Source organism: Cinclus cinclus, chromosome 16, assembly GCF_963662255.1.
Source record: "Cinclus cinclus chromosome 16, bCinCin1.1, whole genome shotgun sequence".
Classification (NCBI taxonomy): domain Eukaryota; kingdom Metazoa; phylum Chordata; class Aves; order Passeriformes; family Cinclidae; genus Cinclus; species Cinclus cinclus.
The window spans coordinates 9,306,845-9,327,338 of NC_085061.1; the positions used below are offsets into that span (position 1 = coordinate 9,306,845).

Here is a 20,494-nt window from a genome sequence, read left to right on the forward strand (position 1 = left end):
TAACTTATAATTAATTAAGGATAGCATGATTTATGAGTTCTGGGTTCCATGGGTCTGATGCAAAATCTCCTGGTGCTATAGAAAATGTTTTTTTTCAAGGAGGTTTGATCACCCTCCTGTTTTTTTCCCAAGCACGTGCCACTTAGTGTTGAATTCTGATCTCATGGACCTGAATCCCACAGATGTCAGGCTCTAACCTAAATCCTTTGGGCTTCTTTTTTTTTTTTTTTTTTTTTTTGTAGTATTCTTAAGGAAAACCCTAGGAACTCAGCAAAACAAGAAACTTGTACCATATTTAGTCAGGATTAATAACCCATAAAATAAATCAGTTTTGGATGTTATTATTTCTACACATGTATAGCACTAATCATGCAAAATATTTAAGCAGCTTTTTAGCCATCAAATCAACAGGGAAACTTGCGTAATCTTAAGTGCTTGACAGACTGGACCTTAAATGTCTCTAGATGCAATAATAAGTATGGAAAAGATTCATTTTGTGCAGTATTTTCAGCACAAACTGCATCACAAAGTGTTAAATAATAAATAATAGCAGAGAGAAGTATCCACAAGGGAGGAATGATATGATTTCAGAGGAGACTTGAAAGGGGATGTTGATGAGGTGGAGGTTTTAAGAATTAAATATTAAAACGCAGAAGGCTGTTTTTTGGCTGGGACTGATTGTTTTTCTTTGCTGAGAAATAAAGGGGCTTTCTAACCTGCCTCCTGGATGAAGATGCCAGGCTTACTGTCAAACTGTTCAGTGGAATCATCACTGTACTTACAGTCTATTTTTAAGAGAAGGCAAAGGATTGCAATTAGCTAACTACAGCCCTCTCCGATTCCAAACGTCTGCTTTGTCCTCTGCCTCACCTTTCTGTTTATTTACCACATAACAACTCTACACGGACTTGGCCCAAGTTCCTGAAGAGCGCCAGGGATGCAGAGGGAGAGGGAGGGCGGCCTGGCATGGCAGACCCTCAGCACACCAGCCTTCCCCAGAGCCAAGAGCAGCCCACAAGGCGCTCACAGATGTGCCCCGAGGAGAAGGGAAGCACCAGCCCACGCTGTTAAATCACGCCATAGTGGACTTATTTCCTACATTTGGTGGCAGCACAGTATTCAGGATAATATTATCACTACTTGCACAGGTTACTGCTGAACCAAATGACAGAGATGAGAGAGTTAAGTAACAGGGATGAAGAGTGAATCACTAAAAAGTCTTTGCCAGACTCAGTTCTCTGTTTGGGGGAAGTTATTTAAATTCTGTATCTCGCAAACAATCCGCTGCCTCAACGCGTCCTCTGGAGCCAATTGACTGACATTATAAGGAGATTTTTAAATAAATGATGTGCAGGAGCAGCTCACGTTCAGCAGACAAAGCCCTGCTCGGTAGCACGCACTGCGAGCCCCTGTACCTGTGCTCGGCACGCCGGGGCCAGGGCAGCGCCGGCTCCAGCCCGGCCTTCGCAGAGGCGCGGCCCATGGACGCCGCTCCGCCCGCGGCACCTGTCTTTGCCTCGCAGGTGAGTGCGTCTCCGGAGAGCGCTCGGAGAGAAGTTCTCGGGAGCAGGAACGCTCTACTTATCGGCAGAGAAGCTCTCCTGTCGCGGAGCCGCCCCCGGCTCGCCCAGCCCGGCCCGGCCTCGCTGCCCCTGTCCCGCTCGGCGCGGGGCGGGCTGAGGGAGGCAGGGGGCGAGGAGGCGATCCCGCGCTTTTGGAGACGCACCTGTGGGGAACGCCCGCCGGAGCGGGGAGTCTCTTATGTAAGGGATGGCGGGGAGCGGGTGAGGGGGCCGAGGTGGGGGTCGGCTCTGCGGCGGGGCTGATGCGAGGAGGGAGAGCCCCACAAAAAGGCTGGAAGAGAGGGAGGAAGGGAGAAGTCGCCGGCCCCTCAGCGAGGCTGCCGGAGGGGACAGGCGGGCGGGCAGCCCTGTCTCGGGCACGCAGCTTCCCGCGGCCGCCTCAGAGGACGGGCTGGGCTCTCCGCGCCGGCACCGCGCTCGTCCACCCGCCACGGCGCAGCCTTCCTTCATCGGCGGCTGGATGCCGCGGCGGATCCGTCCGGCTTCCCGCGCCCTGCCCTGGCAGCCCGGCCCCGGGCGGGGCTCGGCGGGCGCCGCGGGTGTCTGAGGGAGTTGTGCGAGAGACCGCGCCGGGCTCCGCGGGGGAGAGGAAGGTGGGTGCCCCCGGCACCCCACGCCGGCACCCGGCTGCGCGGGGAGGCTCCTCGCTCGCCCTCTCCTCTTCCCGCCCCTGCAGCGCCCTCGCCTCAGTCCTCCCGCTCGGCGGCCCCTCCACGCCCCTCTCGCCAGCCCGGCGCGGTGCCCCGCGCGCCGCCGCCACCTCCACCCCTCGGTCCTCCTCTTCCTCCTCCCCCTCCTCCTCCTCCCGCGCTCCCTCTCAGGCGCACTCCGTTCCACAAGTGCCGCGCGCTCGCCGCTCCGGAGCGGAGCGGGGCCGGGCTGCGGACCCTGTACGGGGGCTGCGGACCCTGCCCGGCCCGTTCGGGGCTGTCCGTGGTGCTGGAGGCGAGCGCGGGCTGAGCGGACGCCCGGCGCCTGACGGAGCCCCTTTATGTTCAGCTCCTGGCGCAGCGCAGCATCCAGCAGCTCGAGCGGCGGCGGCAGCAGCATCGCTGAGCCGGGGCTGGGAGGCAGAATGGAAGGCTTTATTCGGCTGCTCTTCGGCTACTTGGTGGCGGACCTTCTCACGCTGGTGTGTCGGGCTCAGGAGAAAGCTGGCCAGCAGCTGGGGAGCTTTGTGGTGCTCTCGGGAGGAAACCACTCCAGCCTCGGGGAGCAGATAGACCCCTCCGAGCCACCTCCCACCCCAGACTTCTGCAGGGGCTACTTTGACGTGATGGGGCAGTGGGACCCCCCCTTTAACTGCAGCTCGGGAGAGTTCATCTTCTGCTGTGGCACTTGTGGCTTCAGGTTTTGCTGCAAGTTCAAGAAGACAAGGCTGGATCAAAGCACCTGCACAAACTATGAGACGCCGTTGTGGATGAACACAGGGAAGCCTCCTTCCCGCATAGACGACCCTCTGCATGACCCTACCCGGGATAAAACCAACCTTATTGTCTACATCATCTGTGGAGTTGTAGCAGTCATGGTACTGGTGGGGATCTTCACCAAACTAGGGCTGGAGAAGGCGCACAGACCCCAGCGGGAGCACATGTCCAGGTAAGGCTGAGTGCCAGGCAGCAGGGTCCCTTTCCCTCCTACCTCCTGCCTAGTTCCTAGAGAGGAGCCCATGTGTCCCTGCCAAACAAACAACTCCTGCCAGGCAGGCTGTATTCCCCTGCAAGGCGACTGAGAGAGACCAACTTTGCTGAGCAGAGCTCCTGAGGTGCCCCTAGCCTGGGTTATCACAGAACATACATCTTGAGGAAGACTAGGGATAATTGTGGAGTCTGCACAGACAGTAGTCCATTTTTATCTACAGTGCCTGACCCTCTCCCTAACAAGATCCAGCAAGTGTTCCCAGATATACTGTGCATAAATAGAAAAAAAAAATAATTCTGAAACCAGCAACACTGAATTATAGAAAGCCTGATGCGTTCCCTCTTCCAACAGTTTCAAAGACTGGAAAATGTTTTTATTTTTCAACAGAAGGATGTAAACAAATACCATCTCACCCTCCCTCTCCAGCTGCAAAATGGTTTTGGCAGGACCTTCCCTACTCCCCCAGCCCTTGCAAGTGTGTGAGCTATTTGTAAAATTTCTAAGCTGTGAAAATGAGTCAGGGTGGAAGGGAAGAGGAAGACATAAAAAGGAAAAGCTATTGTAGAATTTCTTAACATTTTTTTCATTTACTGTTGAGAGGTAAAAAATGGAATATGAAAGTCTTGCCTCATCCATGTATGTGTGTGTTCTAACTCTGTCTCCACGGTGTAATGGCTGAGTTATATCAAAGAGAACCTCCCCCACCTAGAGCTAGGCATGCTGTGTACCATCTACTCCAGATCCTGGCTGCCTAGTGGTGGATAGGCAGGTGGGCAACTCGGGACAGAGCCCAGTGTCTTTAGCAACAAATTCCAAACCCAGATTGTCACAGCAGTTCAAAATCAAGGCATAACACATTTGTCAAGTTTGCAGCCTGTCTGATTCTTTATGCTAATCCCAGGCACATGAAAGTAAAGCAGATGGGGGAAAGGCATTAAAGAAGGCAAACAGATCCATTAAAGAGTCTAAATAGATCCCAGCATATTGGGCAACTTTAGTGATGAAATGCAATGAAAGGATACCTTCTACTGGACATGCAGTGTGGCAGAAAACTTCCTCTTGCCCTGACTGCTAATGGTGTAGCTCACAATCTTTCATGCTTAGATGAAGAGCAATCTTTTGAAAGACAGTACAAGAGATCACTCAACATCTGGAGCCTCCTTTTTACTGAAGTTTCTGCATGACTTTTTGATTAACTACTTATCCTGAAAAAACAGAAAAAGTCACAGAAATACTCCTGAAAATGCATCACCAGTCCATGAGCTATTATTTGCTATTTATAAACTGGCTGATATAGATATGCTTCACTACTGAGGAAAAAAGCACATTGCAGAAATTTTAGTCAAGAGTGTGTGTCAGTGATACTTCTGCAAAGATGGTTTTTGTTGAGGAAGGTGTTATTGAGGAATGTCTTTAGACATTTTGAATATAAATGCAGAAAAACAATACATGGCTCCCAATTTGTTTTTGAAATTTTTATCTACAGAGCTTGTTTGCAAAAAGCTCTCCCTTGCTTCAGTCTCTGTAGTGTCTTTGTGCAGGCTAAAAAAGAGGGCTCGTAACAGTCACAAAGCCCAGAACAGAATGAAGAAGCTACAAGCCATCCCTGCAAATGATGGCTTAAATAGGTCCTGCTTCTGTGAGTAGAAATATTTGCTATCTAAAGTACAGGTGTGAAGTATTATGAAAGGATATTCTGTCTCAGTTTATGGAAGTAGAATTACAGGGGATTGGAAAATCATTCTGATATCCTTGAGTCATGTATGCATGAAGATTAGGTTTCTGAAGTGGGTCTCAGCAAAGGTCGTCTGTTACCTTGATTACTTAACAGTGTCTGTGATCTTGTACATGAAACTGCTCAAGGCAGGATTATATAGAAACTTGGAAAGTCATGATCACATGGAAAAACAGTCACCCACTCAGTACACATAATAGCTAGTCATGTTCTGAAAAAGAGGATCTATAGCTTTTTTTTTTAAGTTCTCTCTTATTCCAGTTGTGGGATGGGTTTAACATTAATTTGAAAAGGAATTAGATTTGTAAATCCCTTTGGCAATCTAGAAATATATTCATTAAGTGAAGAATTGAAGTAACCTCTTAGTCCTCAAGTGAGTGTTTAACTAAAATATTCAATTCTAGCTCATTTTACACTACTAATGTTCTGAAAAAAGGCTGCAATTCTTAAAAAATACTTCATCTGTTTGAACATTTAATAGTACCAATAGCTGATATAATATATAAGCTGTGTTCATAGTCGCCTTCTTTTGTAACATTGATCACTACAATATCAGAAAAAACAAAGAAGAACACCTCCTATGTTGTGTTTTTGGGGTTTTTTTTGTTTTTTTTTACTGAACCTTACTTATTAATTAGCAGAAGTTTAATGCATCGAGAGTATGAGGTAGGCCAAAGCAAAAGTACTGTTACTCCATTTTGGCTGGCAGTAAGAAACACATAGAGAATGATTTGTCATCTCTTTTCTTAGCTAAGATTGTCTCCTTTCCCTTGCCTAGCCAGTGGCTACATTAAACATTTGAACCCCCCTCATTTCTGTGAACAAATTCAACTCGGAAAGGGATGGTACTGCTTATCAAAAAAAAAAAAAAAACCAAACCATAATGGCAACTGTTTTTTTTTCTTAACAGGGGGCTGATTTTTTAAAGAAAAATGAACAACTGAGTACAACTGGTGTAAATGACACATTTCTGTTTTAAGTTTACTAAAAATATTTCAAAATATGAACAAAGACCTGACATGTGGGAATAAGACCATTGACTTCTAACTAGGAAGCAAAACTGTGCCACACTTTTAAATTCCTTGCATTACTTCATCTTGCAATCAGTAGATCTGCTGTTGAAGTAAGACACTGGTGTGTGTAAGAGTGGTCCAATGTTAATAAAGAAAACTTTCTTTATTAACTGAGCCTAGTTTCCATACAGCTGCCTTTCATTAAATTTTGTTTACTACTATACCAGAACAAACCAAGAACACTCCATTAACTTCATGGAATTTTCCTGAAATATTTGACAATGATAAAAGCATTGTGGAAATGTATTTAATTAGTGAAAAACATATATAGGAAAAGGTCTCTATTGAGCAAGTCCCTTTAGAAAAAAAGTCAATACTTGTCCTTTTTTAGAGACCTTGTTACTTTTCTTTAGAGGAAACAGGCCAGGTATGGCAGCGTTGATGTTTTCTTTCTGTTGGCACAGAACTGTAAATCTGGAAGATGAACTAGAGAGGGGGGTACAGAATTAACTCTGCATGGTGTATTTCATTTTAGGCCTTGCATGTTTTGTTTCTCTTCAGTTGAAAATTTGCTCCTTAATGTTAAAAGGAGAGGAGGATTCCATTCAGCTACAGTGTCCAAGACTAAGCAGTAATAGTAGTATCCAGAGTAGCTCTGCCTTTCCCCTCCTGTTTTTGAGGAGGATAAGGAAATCAGATGGTGTAGGAGGGAGCTATGGCAGAGGGAGGGAACGTGGCAGTGCTGTGCATGAGAGAATACAGATTTATCTGCCTGCTGAAGCAGACCAGGAGCTTCATTAGGCATATGAGGGCAGCACGTTCTTGCTGCTTGAGACTACACCAATGGGCCTGCCAGGCTCCATCAGTTCAAGTGGAGAATTTTTTCTCAAAAATGAATAGAAAATGAAAAAGCTTTACTTCTGTTGCATGGGGGAGATTATTCTGTAAATACAACTGCACCTTTGCACCTTCCTTAATCCTTGTGGAGAATGTGCAAACAAACCAAGAACTGAAAGGACAATGTTTGCAATCATGGTCTTATGCTGTAACTCCTGTTTTTTAAAACAGTGCTTCTGACAGTGTGTTTGCAGTCTTCCAAATATTTTGAACCATCTGAGCTCTTCTTTCTTCCTTCACAAGGATGAAAGTGCCCAGTGCTGAGCTGAGGAGTGGTCTTCTATTGATCATTTAAAAGACATGTAGTCTGGGGCAAAAATAGCCTGACTTGCCAAAATACTGAATTCTATGTGGGAAATTATTTCTCTTATGGGTTTTGACTCTGTTTTGGAGGCAAAATATGACAAGTGGCCTTTCATGAAATAAAATGTGTTTCAGCTTCTTTCAGCTTGTACCCATTAAGTATTGGTACAATGCCTGGCTCCACATGCTTTATAAAACCACAAACCAGTACTACATATCCAAAAAGAAAAATCTTATGGCAAGATAAATGCTGAAGTTTTGTGATACTTGACTAGTTCTGGGCCACGAACTCCTGTGTAGGTAACATATCTCCACTTCTGTAATACTACAACCAGTATCACTGCACAGGTCTTAATGATACTGCTCCCTGATTAGAAGGTCATCTTGTGCTTTACATTTCCTTAAAAAATCATCCAGTATATCATAGGTGTAGGTAAAGACTCTCTGTGTAAGTTTAACTTTTCAGTGGGACTGACTGTAAAATTTTTTTCAGATAATGAACAAAATTGATAGGACTATATTTAGGTGAGATAAATGCATGAAGATGTTTTAAAAGTCTCCTGGCCTATGTGGAGTTTTTCAAAGCAAACATCTGTTCAAGGATTTTGTCATGTACTGGGGAACAAGCATTCCTTTATCCATTTCATTATAGGGGCAAATCCCTAAAAGAACAAAGTCCAGGTACAGCATTTCCTTTGTACTTCAGTGATACTGAAGCTGCTACGTATTTTTAACTCACTCTGACATCAGTGGGGAATAAGGACATGCTCTCAGTTTTGTGAGCTGTTCTGCCTGAGAAGATTGTACAACTTTGGCTAACACAGTACATGTGCTGTGTTTTTAAAAACACAACTTGATAGTGAGTAGTTCATCTTGTCTTAATACAGAAGAAGGAATTGGACAGGTAATTCCTTGAAAACCATTTGCTAAAAGCCACCATGAATAAGTAGAAAACATAGCGTTTTCATAGACAGGCAGTAGTTCATCTGCCATCTTACAGGGTGTCATTTAAAGTCTACAGAAAACAATATTTATCATCAGATTAATGGCAGTGAGGAAAGGTTTTCTGAAAACCCACTCTCACAGAGTTGGGAAATACTTAGATCTCACAGTTTTAACTCCCATACTGGAGTTAGGAACTTTCATTTACCTTTTTTCCCCTTCCCAAAAGTGTGTCCAGATGCCTCTTGAATTAGAATTGATGTCAATAATTTCCTCAGCATGGAGACATATTTGCATAAATTGACAAAATATTAATGGTTTTGGTCCCCACTTATTTTAAATTGTTTTTGCAATATAATGCTTTCCTTTTGCATCATTTCGACATGTCTTTGTGAAATCTATTCTGTTGAATTTTTATTATTCTGCTATGTAGGCCAGCTCTGCTATTTCTGCTGTATAAGCACTGCTTCAAATGGGAGCATTACTCTGATACCATTAATCATATGGTTACTGTCTTCTGACCTTTTCCAGGATCAACAGAGTATTCTCTAACATGTTGATCACAACTGTAACTAATATTTTAATAACATGTTAGCCATAAACACAATAAAATATCAGGATTGTTCAGCTGTGTACCCAAACAATGTTCCAGCAATCTGAAAGCAAAATCCAGCTCAGAATTTCTCTGTAACTTAAATGAAGCTACCTACTTTTTAATATTTAAAACTACAGTGCTGCTTGATTGAGAAATCATAATATCACAGAAGTAAAGTGGAGCAGCTAGATGGCACTTGCCATGGCACTCACCCAGGAATGTGCTTTTTTTAAAAAGAAATCGTTTATTAGTTTATCAGCTAGTTTTTCTTGATGCAGTATCTGGGACACTGTATATAATTTTGCAGAAAATTAACCTAAACTGGGCATAGTGCCCAGAAAATGTGTCTACACCCTTAAAAATCTGCTCAAGAGGTCTAAAAATTAAAAACAATAAAACAAAAAGGAGGTAAATAATGGTCCATGATACATTGGCCTGTAAGGAAAAGATTTGCACTGAACCCTGAAGACACTGGTAACACATACTACAGCTTTCCTTTGCCTAAGGCAACAGCTTCTGCAGGCGGGCTAATTATTTCCTAGTGCACAGCAGTTCAGCAGGTAGCTGTGGCACATAGCTAAGGGCTAATCCTGCTCCTGTGGAACTCTGGTGAAATGGCACAGACTCACAGACACAGTCAGATGTTGCCATGCTGGGAGTTTCAGAACTGGAACTTGGTCAGGAACTCTGGCTCCACAGGGCTGATGCAGGTGTGTGTGTGTTTATGCGCGTGCCTAAGGATGGACTTGTGCTCAGCAGGATGCTTGGCAGTGGAACTGGTCCTTACCCAGTGCCCAGAGCAGGATGAGTCTGTCAGACTGCCTGGAGCTCTGCAGGGCAAGCCCACAGTCAGCACCAGGCTGGGCCTGGCCTAACTGAGGAACCTTTTGCTTACTCCCTCTTCGCTAGCACAAAGCTTTCATCCCATTTCCGAACTGCCTTCAAAAGAGCAGGGAGTGTTCCTGTGCAAGCTTTGCTCTATGTTAAAGACTAGGACACTCACAGAAGTTAGAAAAAGACCTTTTTGATCTCCCCATCTGGATGAGAAATCCTTAAATCCCTGCTTACTGGATTTTTGCATGGAAGTTATATGACTTTTCAACTTGAGTGACATTTTTGAATGAAAACTGCAAAGACCACTGTGTTGTGTGCGCTAATTGCAAATGCATGTGTAAGAATTTCTTTTGAAATCAGTAATCTAGGTATGAAGATAAGCAGTTTGTGAAAGGTGTACCCATTGGCTAGGTGCTGAGGTGCTCAGTTTAACCAGGATGGCAATAATGGTACTGAGCACATGCAGTGGCAGAACTCTACAAAGCTCAAGGAGCTTAAATTGTGTTCCTCCAAAGCTAAGATACCTACAGAACTTAATGTGTTTCTGTGTTTTACTTCTAGCACAGTAAGATAACCTAAAAAGAGCCTTAGGTGTGAAGTCTTACAATGAATTTATGTCCCTGCATTTACTGTGCAGGCAGCTGGTTTCTCCAGCAGACATTATGATTGACTGCATCGCAAACTGAAATAGATCTTGGAACATATTGTTAATGTCTTACAGATTTTGCAGATTCATTTTGGTTTTGTTTGGTTTTCAGGGCTCTTGCTGATGTTATGCGACCTCAAGGTCCTTGTACAACAGATCATATGGAAAGAGATCTAAACATTGTAGTACATGTGCAGCATTATGAAAACATGGAGACAAGACCTCCTCCAAATAACTTACGTAAGTTGCATTTTAACTTTATCAATAACTGGAATGCTGGCACTGAAAAGATAATTTTGAAACTAATATTGCTGAATGTCAAATGAGGATCAACAGTACATGGGTTCTTGCAAATTAGAAATATTCATTTTCCCAGAAAAATTTAGTTTCCTAGTGCAGATTTGTGCAATAGTGGGATAAATAAATTTTGAATAGGAAAATTAGTTCATTTTTTAGTTAATTTTAAATATTTAGTTTAAATGATTTTCCTTGGTTGACTAATATTGGTTTTGTATCTTTGTATCCTCAACCTGTTGTTTTTGCTCAGCTCCTCAGCCTTTGCCTTATTCTGTGTTTTATTATACCAAAACAGAAATTGTTGTGGTTACAGCGGAATTTAACAATGTTTCATAGGGCTGTAACATCCAGTAGCAAAGTGGTCTCATTAGGCTGTTAGATCATATCCACTAGTATAATAATTAAACACTTCCCTGGATAGCATCAAGTTGTATGTGGTTTTCATTTTCTCAAGGGAAAGATGAGAAGACTATTACTTTAATTTTTAGATAATATTTTTATTCTGTATCTGCTATTCTGTATTACATGTTTATGTTATTGAAGGCAAGAAAAAAGTGCACCTTGGAGCTTCAGGTGAGATATGGTGACATTTCAAGTGTTTCTGAAGTCCTGGACAACTTATTTTCCCAGCTGCATTAGAACACAGTACAGATCTTTCTCATGCTCACATACATGTTCCTCTTGTGTTAGACAATGCCACTGCAAATTTAATTTGAATAATTATTTATGTAACTTATATTCAGCCGTATCTTAAATATATATATATGTACTTAAATTATGGATATGTTTACCAAATCAGGTTCAATATATTTATAAAATAAAAAGGTATCATTCAGGAAAGTTTAGATTGTTAGGCAGTGGGTAGCTATATTCTGTGCTGTAGATCATCAGTGTAGATGTGTCTTTTACTGCAAATATACTTCTACTGCATTGGTATTTCCATTTTGAAGCATTTAAAGTATGTGCACTCATCTTTTCCTTAGCTATAGAAAGTTTGCTTATATTTGGAGTTTTATTTGGACTGCATTATGCAGTTACTGGTGCTTTTTTTTGTGGAAGGGTATAAAGACAATGCGAGAAAGAGCAGCTCCATGCGCTGCCCGTACTGCTGGTGCCTGCTTTGTGAGAAAGGCTGATGGTCATTCCTTACACATCCCTACAGAGTAAAGGGAGAGAATTAAAGCTGTGCCCTCGAATAAAGGTGCCACATACAGAGGGATGTGATACCTCATCATGTAACACTTCATCTGTCTGCCCTGCTCCCCAGCAAAGAGCTTCCACCTGGGGCTCTGCAGATGGGCAGTGCAAGGAGGGAAGCACACACCCTCCCTGTGTAAAAACGCCACTTCTGGAGGGGAACGGAGGCTGCTCCCTCAGGCAGAGGTGCTCCAACACACTGCAGCTTGACTTCTGAAGGGTTAAGGAGGATGGGAGTGTGCACTGAATCTCTTCACTCTGTCTGAGCAAAGCTAGTTGCTGATGTCTGATCCTTCCCAAGACCATGTTTGCAGGAACAGTACCACATGGTAATGAAGTTTGGGTCTGTTATTTTCTCTCATGTGTGAAGTGTTTATTCAGAACCACAGCTAATGGAGGAGCCAGAAAGTAGAGGTTCTTACTGATTTGTTTTTATCTAGATTTTTGTAATGATCACACTGAGATATTTTGCTTAAGACTCTTTGTATATAATACAATATACAACATAACACAGCAAGCCTTTAAACTTACTGTTTCTCAGATTTGAATTCAGATTTAAGCCTTGCTTCTAGGAGCTCTTGCATATAAATGCAGTTCGGGGCCACATAGGTAGTGCATCAAGAAAGAAAAAAATTACACATTTAATGGGATGTTGATTTATGCTGACCTGAGACATCCATATCACCTCTGTCTCAGAATATGACCCTCTGGCACAGAGGGAGGAATTATATGTGAAGCAGCTATTGCACCACTACAATTTATTATACAGAAGCACTGCTGCTACTTTGGAGCTGTCCTAATCATTCGGGACATGTATGGGGGCAGTCCCAACAATGCTTCTTATACATCTCAGAATTCCTGCCACAGAAGGAAACCTCGGAAGCCAGAAGCTCTGATGGTAATTGTTTCAGTCTTTAATCAACTTTATGCATTAAGTCAATAATTTTAGATTGTTAAGTGCAAAGCTTCAAGTGGTGACATTAATCAAGGCATTCTATAACCAATATCGCATACATTTTCTTCATAGCAAGTGGATTGTTGTTCTGTATTTGTTGTCATTTTATTCTCATAAACTCATGTGAAACATGATTAAATGAACTAGTAGAATTAGTCAGAACATCACAAATGATTGAAATCTGTTGAATATGTGGAAAAATCTTTATATAAAGACAAAATTATTAAGACAAATTTTCCAAGGTCAGTATCTTAGTAAATCAGAATTTTACAGTGAAGTTCTGAAACACTGCAAGAGTGGATATTACAGGCAGAAGCTTTGTCAGTGAGCCATTACATACTACCAGTGCTGGAAAAGTGAGAGGCTTTTTGGGGTACTTTTACATAAGCAAATAAACCAGAGTGAATCACAGCTTTCATAGAAATTCTATTCCAGTTCTGTACTTATCCACAGAAAATGAAATTACATAAAAGTATTGCATCATAAACTTTAATACATATTTCTAAAGTTTTCTAAGTTACCACTTTCTATCTACTTGCCATCTCATAATGAGACTTAAATATTTGAGGCTGATGTACTTTTCACGTTGATCCATAAATGTGAAGAGGACAGGAGGAGTTTCTTAGTCAGTACACATGTTTTCCATACTGTGTCTTTCAGACAAGCTATTGAAGGCCAAACATTATTAAAAATGTTCTAATTTGAATGTTCATTTGCTCTTTCTGTCCTCTTGAAAACATTTTGCTGATGTTGCCAACATGTTTTGAAAGTGTTTTGTGAAGGGAAGCTCCTTTGTCAAAATGACAAACTTCTCATGATCTCTGACACTGAAAATGAGTGTATTTCTGTTTCTGGACTGTTTGTTACCAGAGGACGAGGATTTTCTGTGATGCCTGCAGCTATTTGCCAGAACTCGCAGGCCAGTGGAAGGCCAAAAGCTCTTTTCAGAGTCTTGCAGTTTACTCAGTTTCTTGTCCCTTCCTTTTTGATATTCAAGAAAGAACAGACGTTTTGGAGGTTCCCAAAAAACACGGGTTTTTCTTTGCTCATGTGAATCCAAATTTTTTGTAAAAGCTATTTTGTCCTTAGTGGTTGTTGTCATAATTTTCTTCCAGTACTGTGCTTTCCTTAAGAGTGCTTTTCTGTTACCCCTTCATTCATACACATTAGAATGTGGTGGTGCTTTGTAAACAAGCTGCAGCTATCTATCAAAAAGTATAGCATCCAAGTCTTCTACTATGAGATGTTAAATAGAAGTAAAAAAGTTATGTTAAAAACATCAAACCACAAGCAAACCTTTCTGCAGAAATTGAGTTGTGTTCATCTCTGACTTTAAGAAATCTTAAGAAAGCAGCAGCATTCAAGGTATTCTTTTCTCTTCTTGTTTAGGCTTTTTTCTTTTTTTTTCTACTTATTTTGTTAGAAATAAGGGATTTATTTAACTTGTTTGGATTATAACACTGATGGAGTGGGAGTTAGGAGGCTTCGTAGCTACATCCTCATTTCTGAAACGTGATTACTGCTATTATTTCTGATTCATGATCTATGATAGCAGAGTGAAAAAATACTTTGGTTGGTGCGATTCACAGTCACTTTTCCTAATGATCAGTAAAAGCTCTGTTACTCTTTCCCAAGAGCCAGACTTGCACTAGTAAATTTAAACAATTTATGCAGGCTTCCAAGATAAAGGTGATTTTAAAAGGAAGCCAATTATAGATTAAGGAGGTTTTAAAGATGAAAAATGCTTTTAGTTTGATATGTATGAATTATTTCTTTATTTTGAATTTAACTTTAAAAAAGTAGATTTTAAACACATGATTCAAAGAGGGAAATGTTGCACTGCTTCAAATGGCCAGTTTTAATACTGTCTAAAGATTTGCAGCTCATGTGATTAAAATGGTCTTCTAAAAAATATATTCAGCATTGTGTTTGCTGCTGCAGTTAATTGTCAGTTGTCCTTACTAACAACGAATGCTAATGCTGAAAACGAAGCTATGCCATCTCTATAACTGGTGCCTTATGATAAGTTAACTTGTGTTTTTTCTTTATTTCTGTGCTGAGGCAGTAGGCATTTAAATAGGAGGATATTTTCTGAAGTCCTTGTAATTCTGTATTGCATACCCCTGTTGTTCTCCTCATTTCTGCACATAGAAGCTCAGCCTGTGTTTTCCAGTGGCAGGAACTGTCACTAGTTTGACACTGTGAAAATAGAATTCACAAGAATATTTTTCAGTCTTTCATCACTAATGAATAAGCTTTTGCTGTTGTTGTCTTTGGCAAATTAATTATGTTACATATGTAACATGTTTAAAATGTAATTCCTACTGCTGGTCATTGGAAATAAGCAGGGAGGCTTACTAAGAAACTTCAGGAAAGAGAAGTCCTGTTCCAAATATAAAGCTCACGGAGCGTATCAAACATGAGAAGTGATTTGCTTTACACAGGAACTGTTGGACAGCTGTCGGCAGGATATTGGAGAAGTGGTTGTTGAGGATGTGCAGCATTGCTGTAATGTCGTGCTGCCAGTGACAGGGGCCTTGCAGCTCCACCAAACCCCTTGTTTGGACAGAGGTCTGCAAAATGCAAACCACTGAGCAAGTAACACTGTTGGGCTTCTTTGGTGTGTGGGTTGTTTGATTACAGTGAAATGCTTTTTTTAGGCCTGGCTTTGTTCATGGGTCTAGCCCTGAGGAATTGCACTATTTTCTTCATAAACTTTAATTGGCTGTTAATCTGCTCACTTAAAAGGATGAGAGGCTGAGCTGTGTAGACAGGGCCATATTCTATGAGTAGAAAGATGGACAACACTAATAAGTTTTCAGCCAAGAAAAAGATAGTTTGAGCAGATTGACAGGAGGAGTGAAGAAGTACTGCTGATGGAGTGCTCCACGACAGTGAAGAATGAGGGAGAATAAACTGGCCACCCTAACTGGAGGATTTCCTCAGTGCACAAGATTCTAGAGTGCTGTGACAGAGGGTACTGTAGTCAGCAATACTGGGGACTTGCTAACATTTAAAGCCTTATTCTTCACTGCCAGTGTGCTAAAATTCATTTTACTGGGGTTTCTGTCATCTGTACAGGACATACCTTAACACTAAAAAAATCTGATAATTTAGATTAAATTCCTGATCTAAACACAAGTTTAGCTTTCAGTTAATGCTGGGAGAGAGCTGCTTATGGCATTCTGATTGTAAAAGGGCTGGGAGGACAAAGTCCACATTTAAATTATGCATTTTAAAAGCTAATCATCCAAGTAAAAGCCCACAGTACTATCATCAGCCATGTCAAAAGAAATATTGTATATTTGAATATAAGTTCTGTTTGAGGTTAGAAGCTGCAAGCTGCTTTGTCACAGCTATCTTGAGACTTTTTTAAACCTTTAAATTAATTTCTACTTACTGACTTTTAAATTGCTTACTACAAGTACAATTTCAAAGCATTAACAAATTAGTGATAGAATTTTTGTTAATATAAATACAACTATAGCAATGCATTCCAGATATCCAGAGCTTCCATGCTGGAAACCAAATTTCCCATATAAATATGGAGTCTGAAATTCCGTTCCTCTTGCAACTCAGTCACTGGAAAACAGTAATGTTTAATCAGTTCTGAATGTGTGTTTAGCCTCATAGTCATTAATATAAAACGTTTCCAATTTTCATTCAGATTTTAATTCAGATGCATGATGCTGATTTATGAGAAGACACTCTGATGAAACTTCTTGAAACACCAGTGAATATTTTCAAGGAAGTTAATTACAACCTGAGAATGAGATATTCTGGGATTGTTTAGGAAAGACAAAAAGTAAAACAAATAAAATATCTCATTTGTCATTGAGTGTTGGTAGATTCCATCAATTAATTTTTTTTAAAAACAGGATGATATTGAAAATCTTACTATATATCATAGACAGTATCTATTTATTTAAAACTACACCAGTCTTCAGGAAGTGTACTATGTCAGAACTCTGGCATTACTCCAACCAAGCACTTAATTCCATGCCTTTGGAATCATCCTGCTTGCATAATCTGAGAAATGAATAAAATGGAAAGCAAAAGCAAGAGTAAATATAAAATTTTGCATGAGCAGGACTGAGGAATTGGGTTTGTAATCAAATCAAACTGTGAACTTAATATCATTCCCTATGTTCAGTAGGTCTCTTCTTTGTTCTAAAATATTTCTTGTTAGATTTTATTGAAAACTCTATGAGACTGTTATGGATCCTACGTGCAATTTTAGGTTTGAGTTGTATTGGGTAGGTCTTCATAAACTCTGCTACATATAAGGATTTTCATTAGAACTGCACAGTGAAGTTTTTGCTCTTTCTTCATTTATTGTACAAGAACAATGAGATTTGATTACTGCCTTGCATACTATCTGTCTTGGGGTGACACTATCATTTACTTCTATTCAACTTTTAATGCAGAGAAATCATTTGACATATCTTAATAAACATATTCATCAATGTAAAATGTGTTTGGGAGAAATAGTCAGTCACTGACATTATCCTTTAGTACAAGAATTAACATTTTGGCAATAAAAATATCAAGAAAATATTTTTGCATTTTATACTGCAGTTAAAAGGAGGAATTGGTATGACAGAAGAGAGCATTGCTGTACTAGACTATTATATAGCAGCTTTGAGTCACACACCAGCAGACTTCAATAACACCTCTGAAGGATGAGACTCATTTTGCTGTCATTGGGGTGCAGAGTTGTACTTTGAAATGTTGCCCGTGGTGCAGGGACGTATTTACCATCTACAAAAGGAAAAGTTCAATATATTTGGAAAACACTGATGTGTTTCCCTTGTGATTTCACTTTCACTTTGCAATCTAAATTTTACTTAACAAATTTGATTAATGAGGTGCTATTCCTATTATGTGCTACCAAATTTAATATATAAAATTGTAATTTTTCATTGGTCAGGCACACCAAATAACAGTATTTTCATTGCTGAATAACTTCCAGGGCTAAATATTCCCACTGCTAACCACAACTGTCAGCAATATCAATCATCAGTGCTTCATGCCTGTTGTAATCTTTCATGTCACTGGGACTCTTGATGTCAAAAACTAGTACAGAAAACACTGCCAAACTAGTAGGAATCATGTTTTGAAAAAAGCCCACAAACAATCAACACAACCTTTTTTATGATTACGTTCTGCCAGAATTGTGCTTATCAAAATGAAGAAGGATAGAGACCGATACACCTTATTTTTTCATATGGTAAGAGTCACCTCTCTGAAAGGCAAACAAAAACTACCTTTTACTTTCATTGCTGGTTTGCCCCCACACAAACTATACTTGTCTTTTTGTGCCAAAACAATATTGCTTTTAACCATTGACTTAGAGTTTAATCATCTCTCTAAATCCTTGAACTCCCGCCCTGATATTTTGTCTCAAATTCATAGATTTGTAACAAAAACAACAAAACCCCCCCTAAATTCACAAATAGATCGGTTCTGTCATAGACAGGTGCAAGCATTAAACTGGTATATTCACAGCTATATAGATAACTTTTTATCATTTTGGCTGTGCAAAACTTTGATACTATATCTTAGATGTTAAAATGCTCTCATCAGAAATTCAACATTCTGTAAAATCATTTCCTTCCTAATTTTTCAATCAGTCATCCCAACTTTCCCAAGCCAAATCAGTGCAGTGGTTACACAATAAAGAAGAAGAGGTTGGCTGCATACATTAAAAAGCTTATGAATACAAATCCCAATATTACAAGGCAATTGTGAGATGCTATTCAGAGAGACTTGCACCAACTTCAATCTACAGTTTCAATCATAAATGATTTTCAGTACTTTGTTCTATGTTCTCTTCTTTACATTATAAATCTCCTTGTAATGTACATATTGGCTTTGATTCCAGTTTTATTATCATAAGATAAAGTCAAGAGGAGAAATGGGTGTGTTAAATATTTATGAACTAACTTTTTTTGTTGATTTTTATAATGGAAAAAAAATGTTGGGAAAAAAATCTCTGGAACCATGCTATAAAGCTGCATTGATAATCATTCCCAGATGATTACAATGCAGATTTGAATTTTATCTCGAATTTTTAGTTATCACATCTAAATAGCTTTTAAGATTTCTTCAGTAACAAAATTTTGGCTTTAGCTCATACATTTGAGCAACGTCTGTCCACCCAAGCTTAAGGCTATAACTATACTTCTGACTCTAATGAATTTGCAACATAATCCAGAATAATCCAATTGCTGTTTACCATTCACTCCTTGTCAATTAGAGGAAATACACATTTGATAAATAGCTATCTATACCATGTATCTGTGTCTATATGTTTGCCATGCACTTACACAAAAGAGCATGCACATAACAAAGTTTGGGCATTATTTGAGTTAGCACTTGTTAAACTGGAAGTGTCCACAATAAACTCTCAAAAGCAGAGCAATTTTTGCCCTGAAAAGTTTGTTTTCAGTGTGGCAGTTCACAGTTCACCATTTACACTCCGCAGAAGCAGCCAAGAGAAAAAACCTCAGCCTTTGCCACGTAGACCCTTGCTCTTCAAGGGCTGATCAAGTCATCACTTTTGAACTGCTCTATTATTTTCTCCCACCACATTGTCCACATCTGAACCTTGTGTTTCCTATTGCTGTCCCTTCTGCTGGCTGTCAGGAGCTGCTCCTGTGTGCCTGCAAACCTTGTTTGATGATGCTGGATGGATTGTTTGAGGAAGCCTGCAGTCAGCCATTCTGGCCAGCACAGTAAAGAATGCCGCAACACAGAAAGTGCAGGGAATGCCGGCCAGCATTTATCAGCAGGGCACTGCAAACCAGCCATTCCATCCCTGGAATATGGAATGGTTGTGGTGTGACTCTGATGTGGGGGTAGGAACAGTCTCTGAGCCTTGCAACAGAGCCAGGACTTTGACAGTGCTTAGAGTAATGGCCAGGTTATGCCAATTAGACGAAATTCTGTTTGGTCAAAGGTCCTAGTAAAGCTCTCATCTTCTTTAATAGCTCAAGGATTTTATCCAAGGGCACTACAGGACTTCATATATACTATTGTGGGGAACTGTGTTTTTGTTGTTATTCTGGAGTAAGGAGAGAGATAAAGGGATATGCAGGAAGTTTATCTTACAGTTTTGCAAAAAAACCCCAAAAACCCAAAACCAAAGAAAGAAAGAAACAAAAAAAGGACACAGTTTCAACAGTTCACTGTTGGAAAAGGAAAAATGTTCACTGCCAAGAGCAATAGAAGCTAGTTAGAGAAAGTGCGGTGAAAACTACCAAATAATTTACTAAATTGGACCCACCTGAGAAGCATTTTGAGAAGCCAGGAGGGTAAAAGGAGTTTTCAGCTAGATGTACTTTCCATTTTCTTCTGATTTTAGGGAAATTTGCATGTCTGCAAACGAGGAAAAAGTCCATGCCCTTGGCACACAAGGGCAAGGGAACCTCTTGTGCTCCCCTGTCCTGCTGTGCCCTCTGGCAGCACAGCTGCTGTGGTTGAACAACTGTTGTCACCCCCGTGGGCAGAACAGCCCCTTGGAGACTTTGTGCTGATACTGAATCCCCAAGCACTGAACCCTGGCACAAAATATCACAGGTGGCAGCTTTTCCCTATGTAAATGGTAGGAAATTTTTCTGGGATGTTGTGTGAGCACTGTGGATTTGTTTCACAGAGTCCCCTCCAAGTATTGAGGGGTCCAAGTGAACACGTTTGCAATGGGGTGTTGGTCAAGAACTGGCTCTGCTGCTCTGCCATGGGGGGTTTGGCATGTGAAACAATGTGCTCATACCTTCAGAAGCAAATTAATAGATGAATTCTTGTGTTAAAAAAAATGAGATGGTATTTTATAAAAAGCTTCCAAAAAAGAAATG

General features: G+C 40.7%; 1 protein-coding gene across 1 annotated transcript in view; it reads left to right on the plus strand.

Moving 5' to 3' along the window:
• The first annotated feature begins 2,559 nt into the window (after positions 1–2,559).
• The window catches only part of SHISA9 (shisa family member 9), a 175,354-nt gene continuing 157,419 nt past the window's right edge, over positions 2,560–20,494 (plus strand). The window contains exons 1-2 of the mRNA XM_062503743.1: positions 2,560–3,182; positions 10,302–10,429. Of these exons, the coding sequence (XP_062359727.1) occupies positions 2,575–3,182; positions 10,302–10,429 (736 nt within the window). The 5' untranslated portion in view covers positions 2,560–2,574. The remainder of the gene's footprint in view (positions 3,183–10,301; positions 10,430–20,494) is intronic.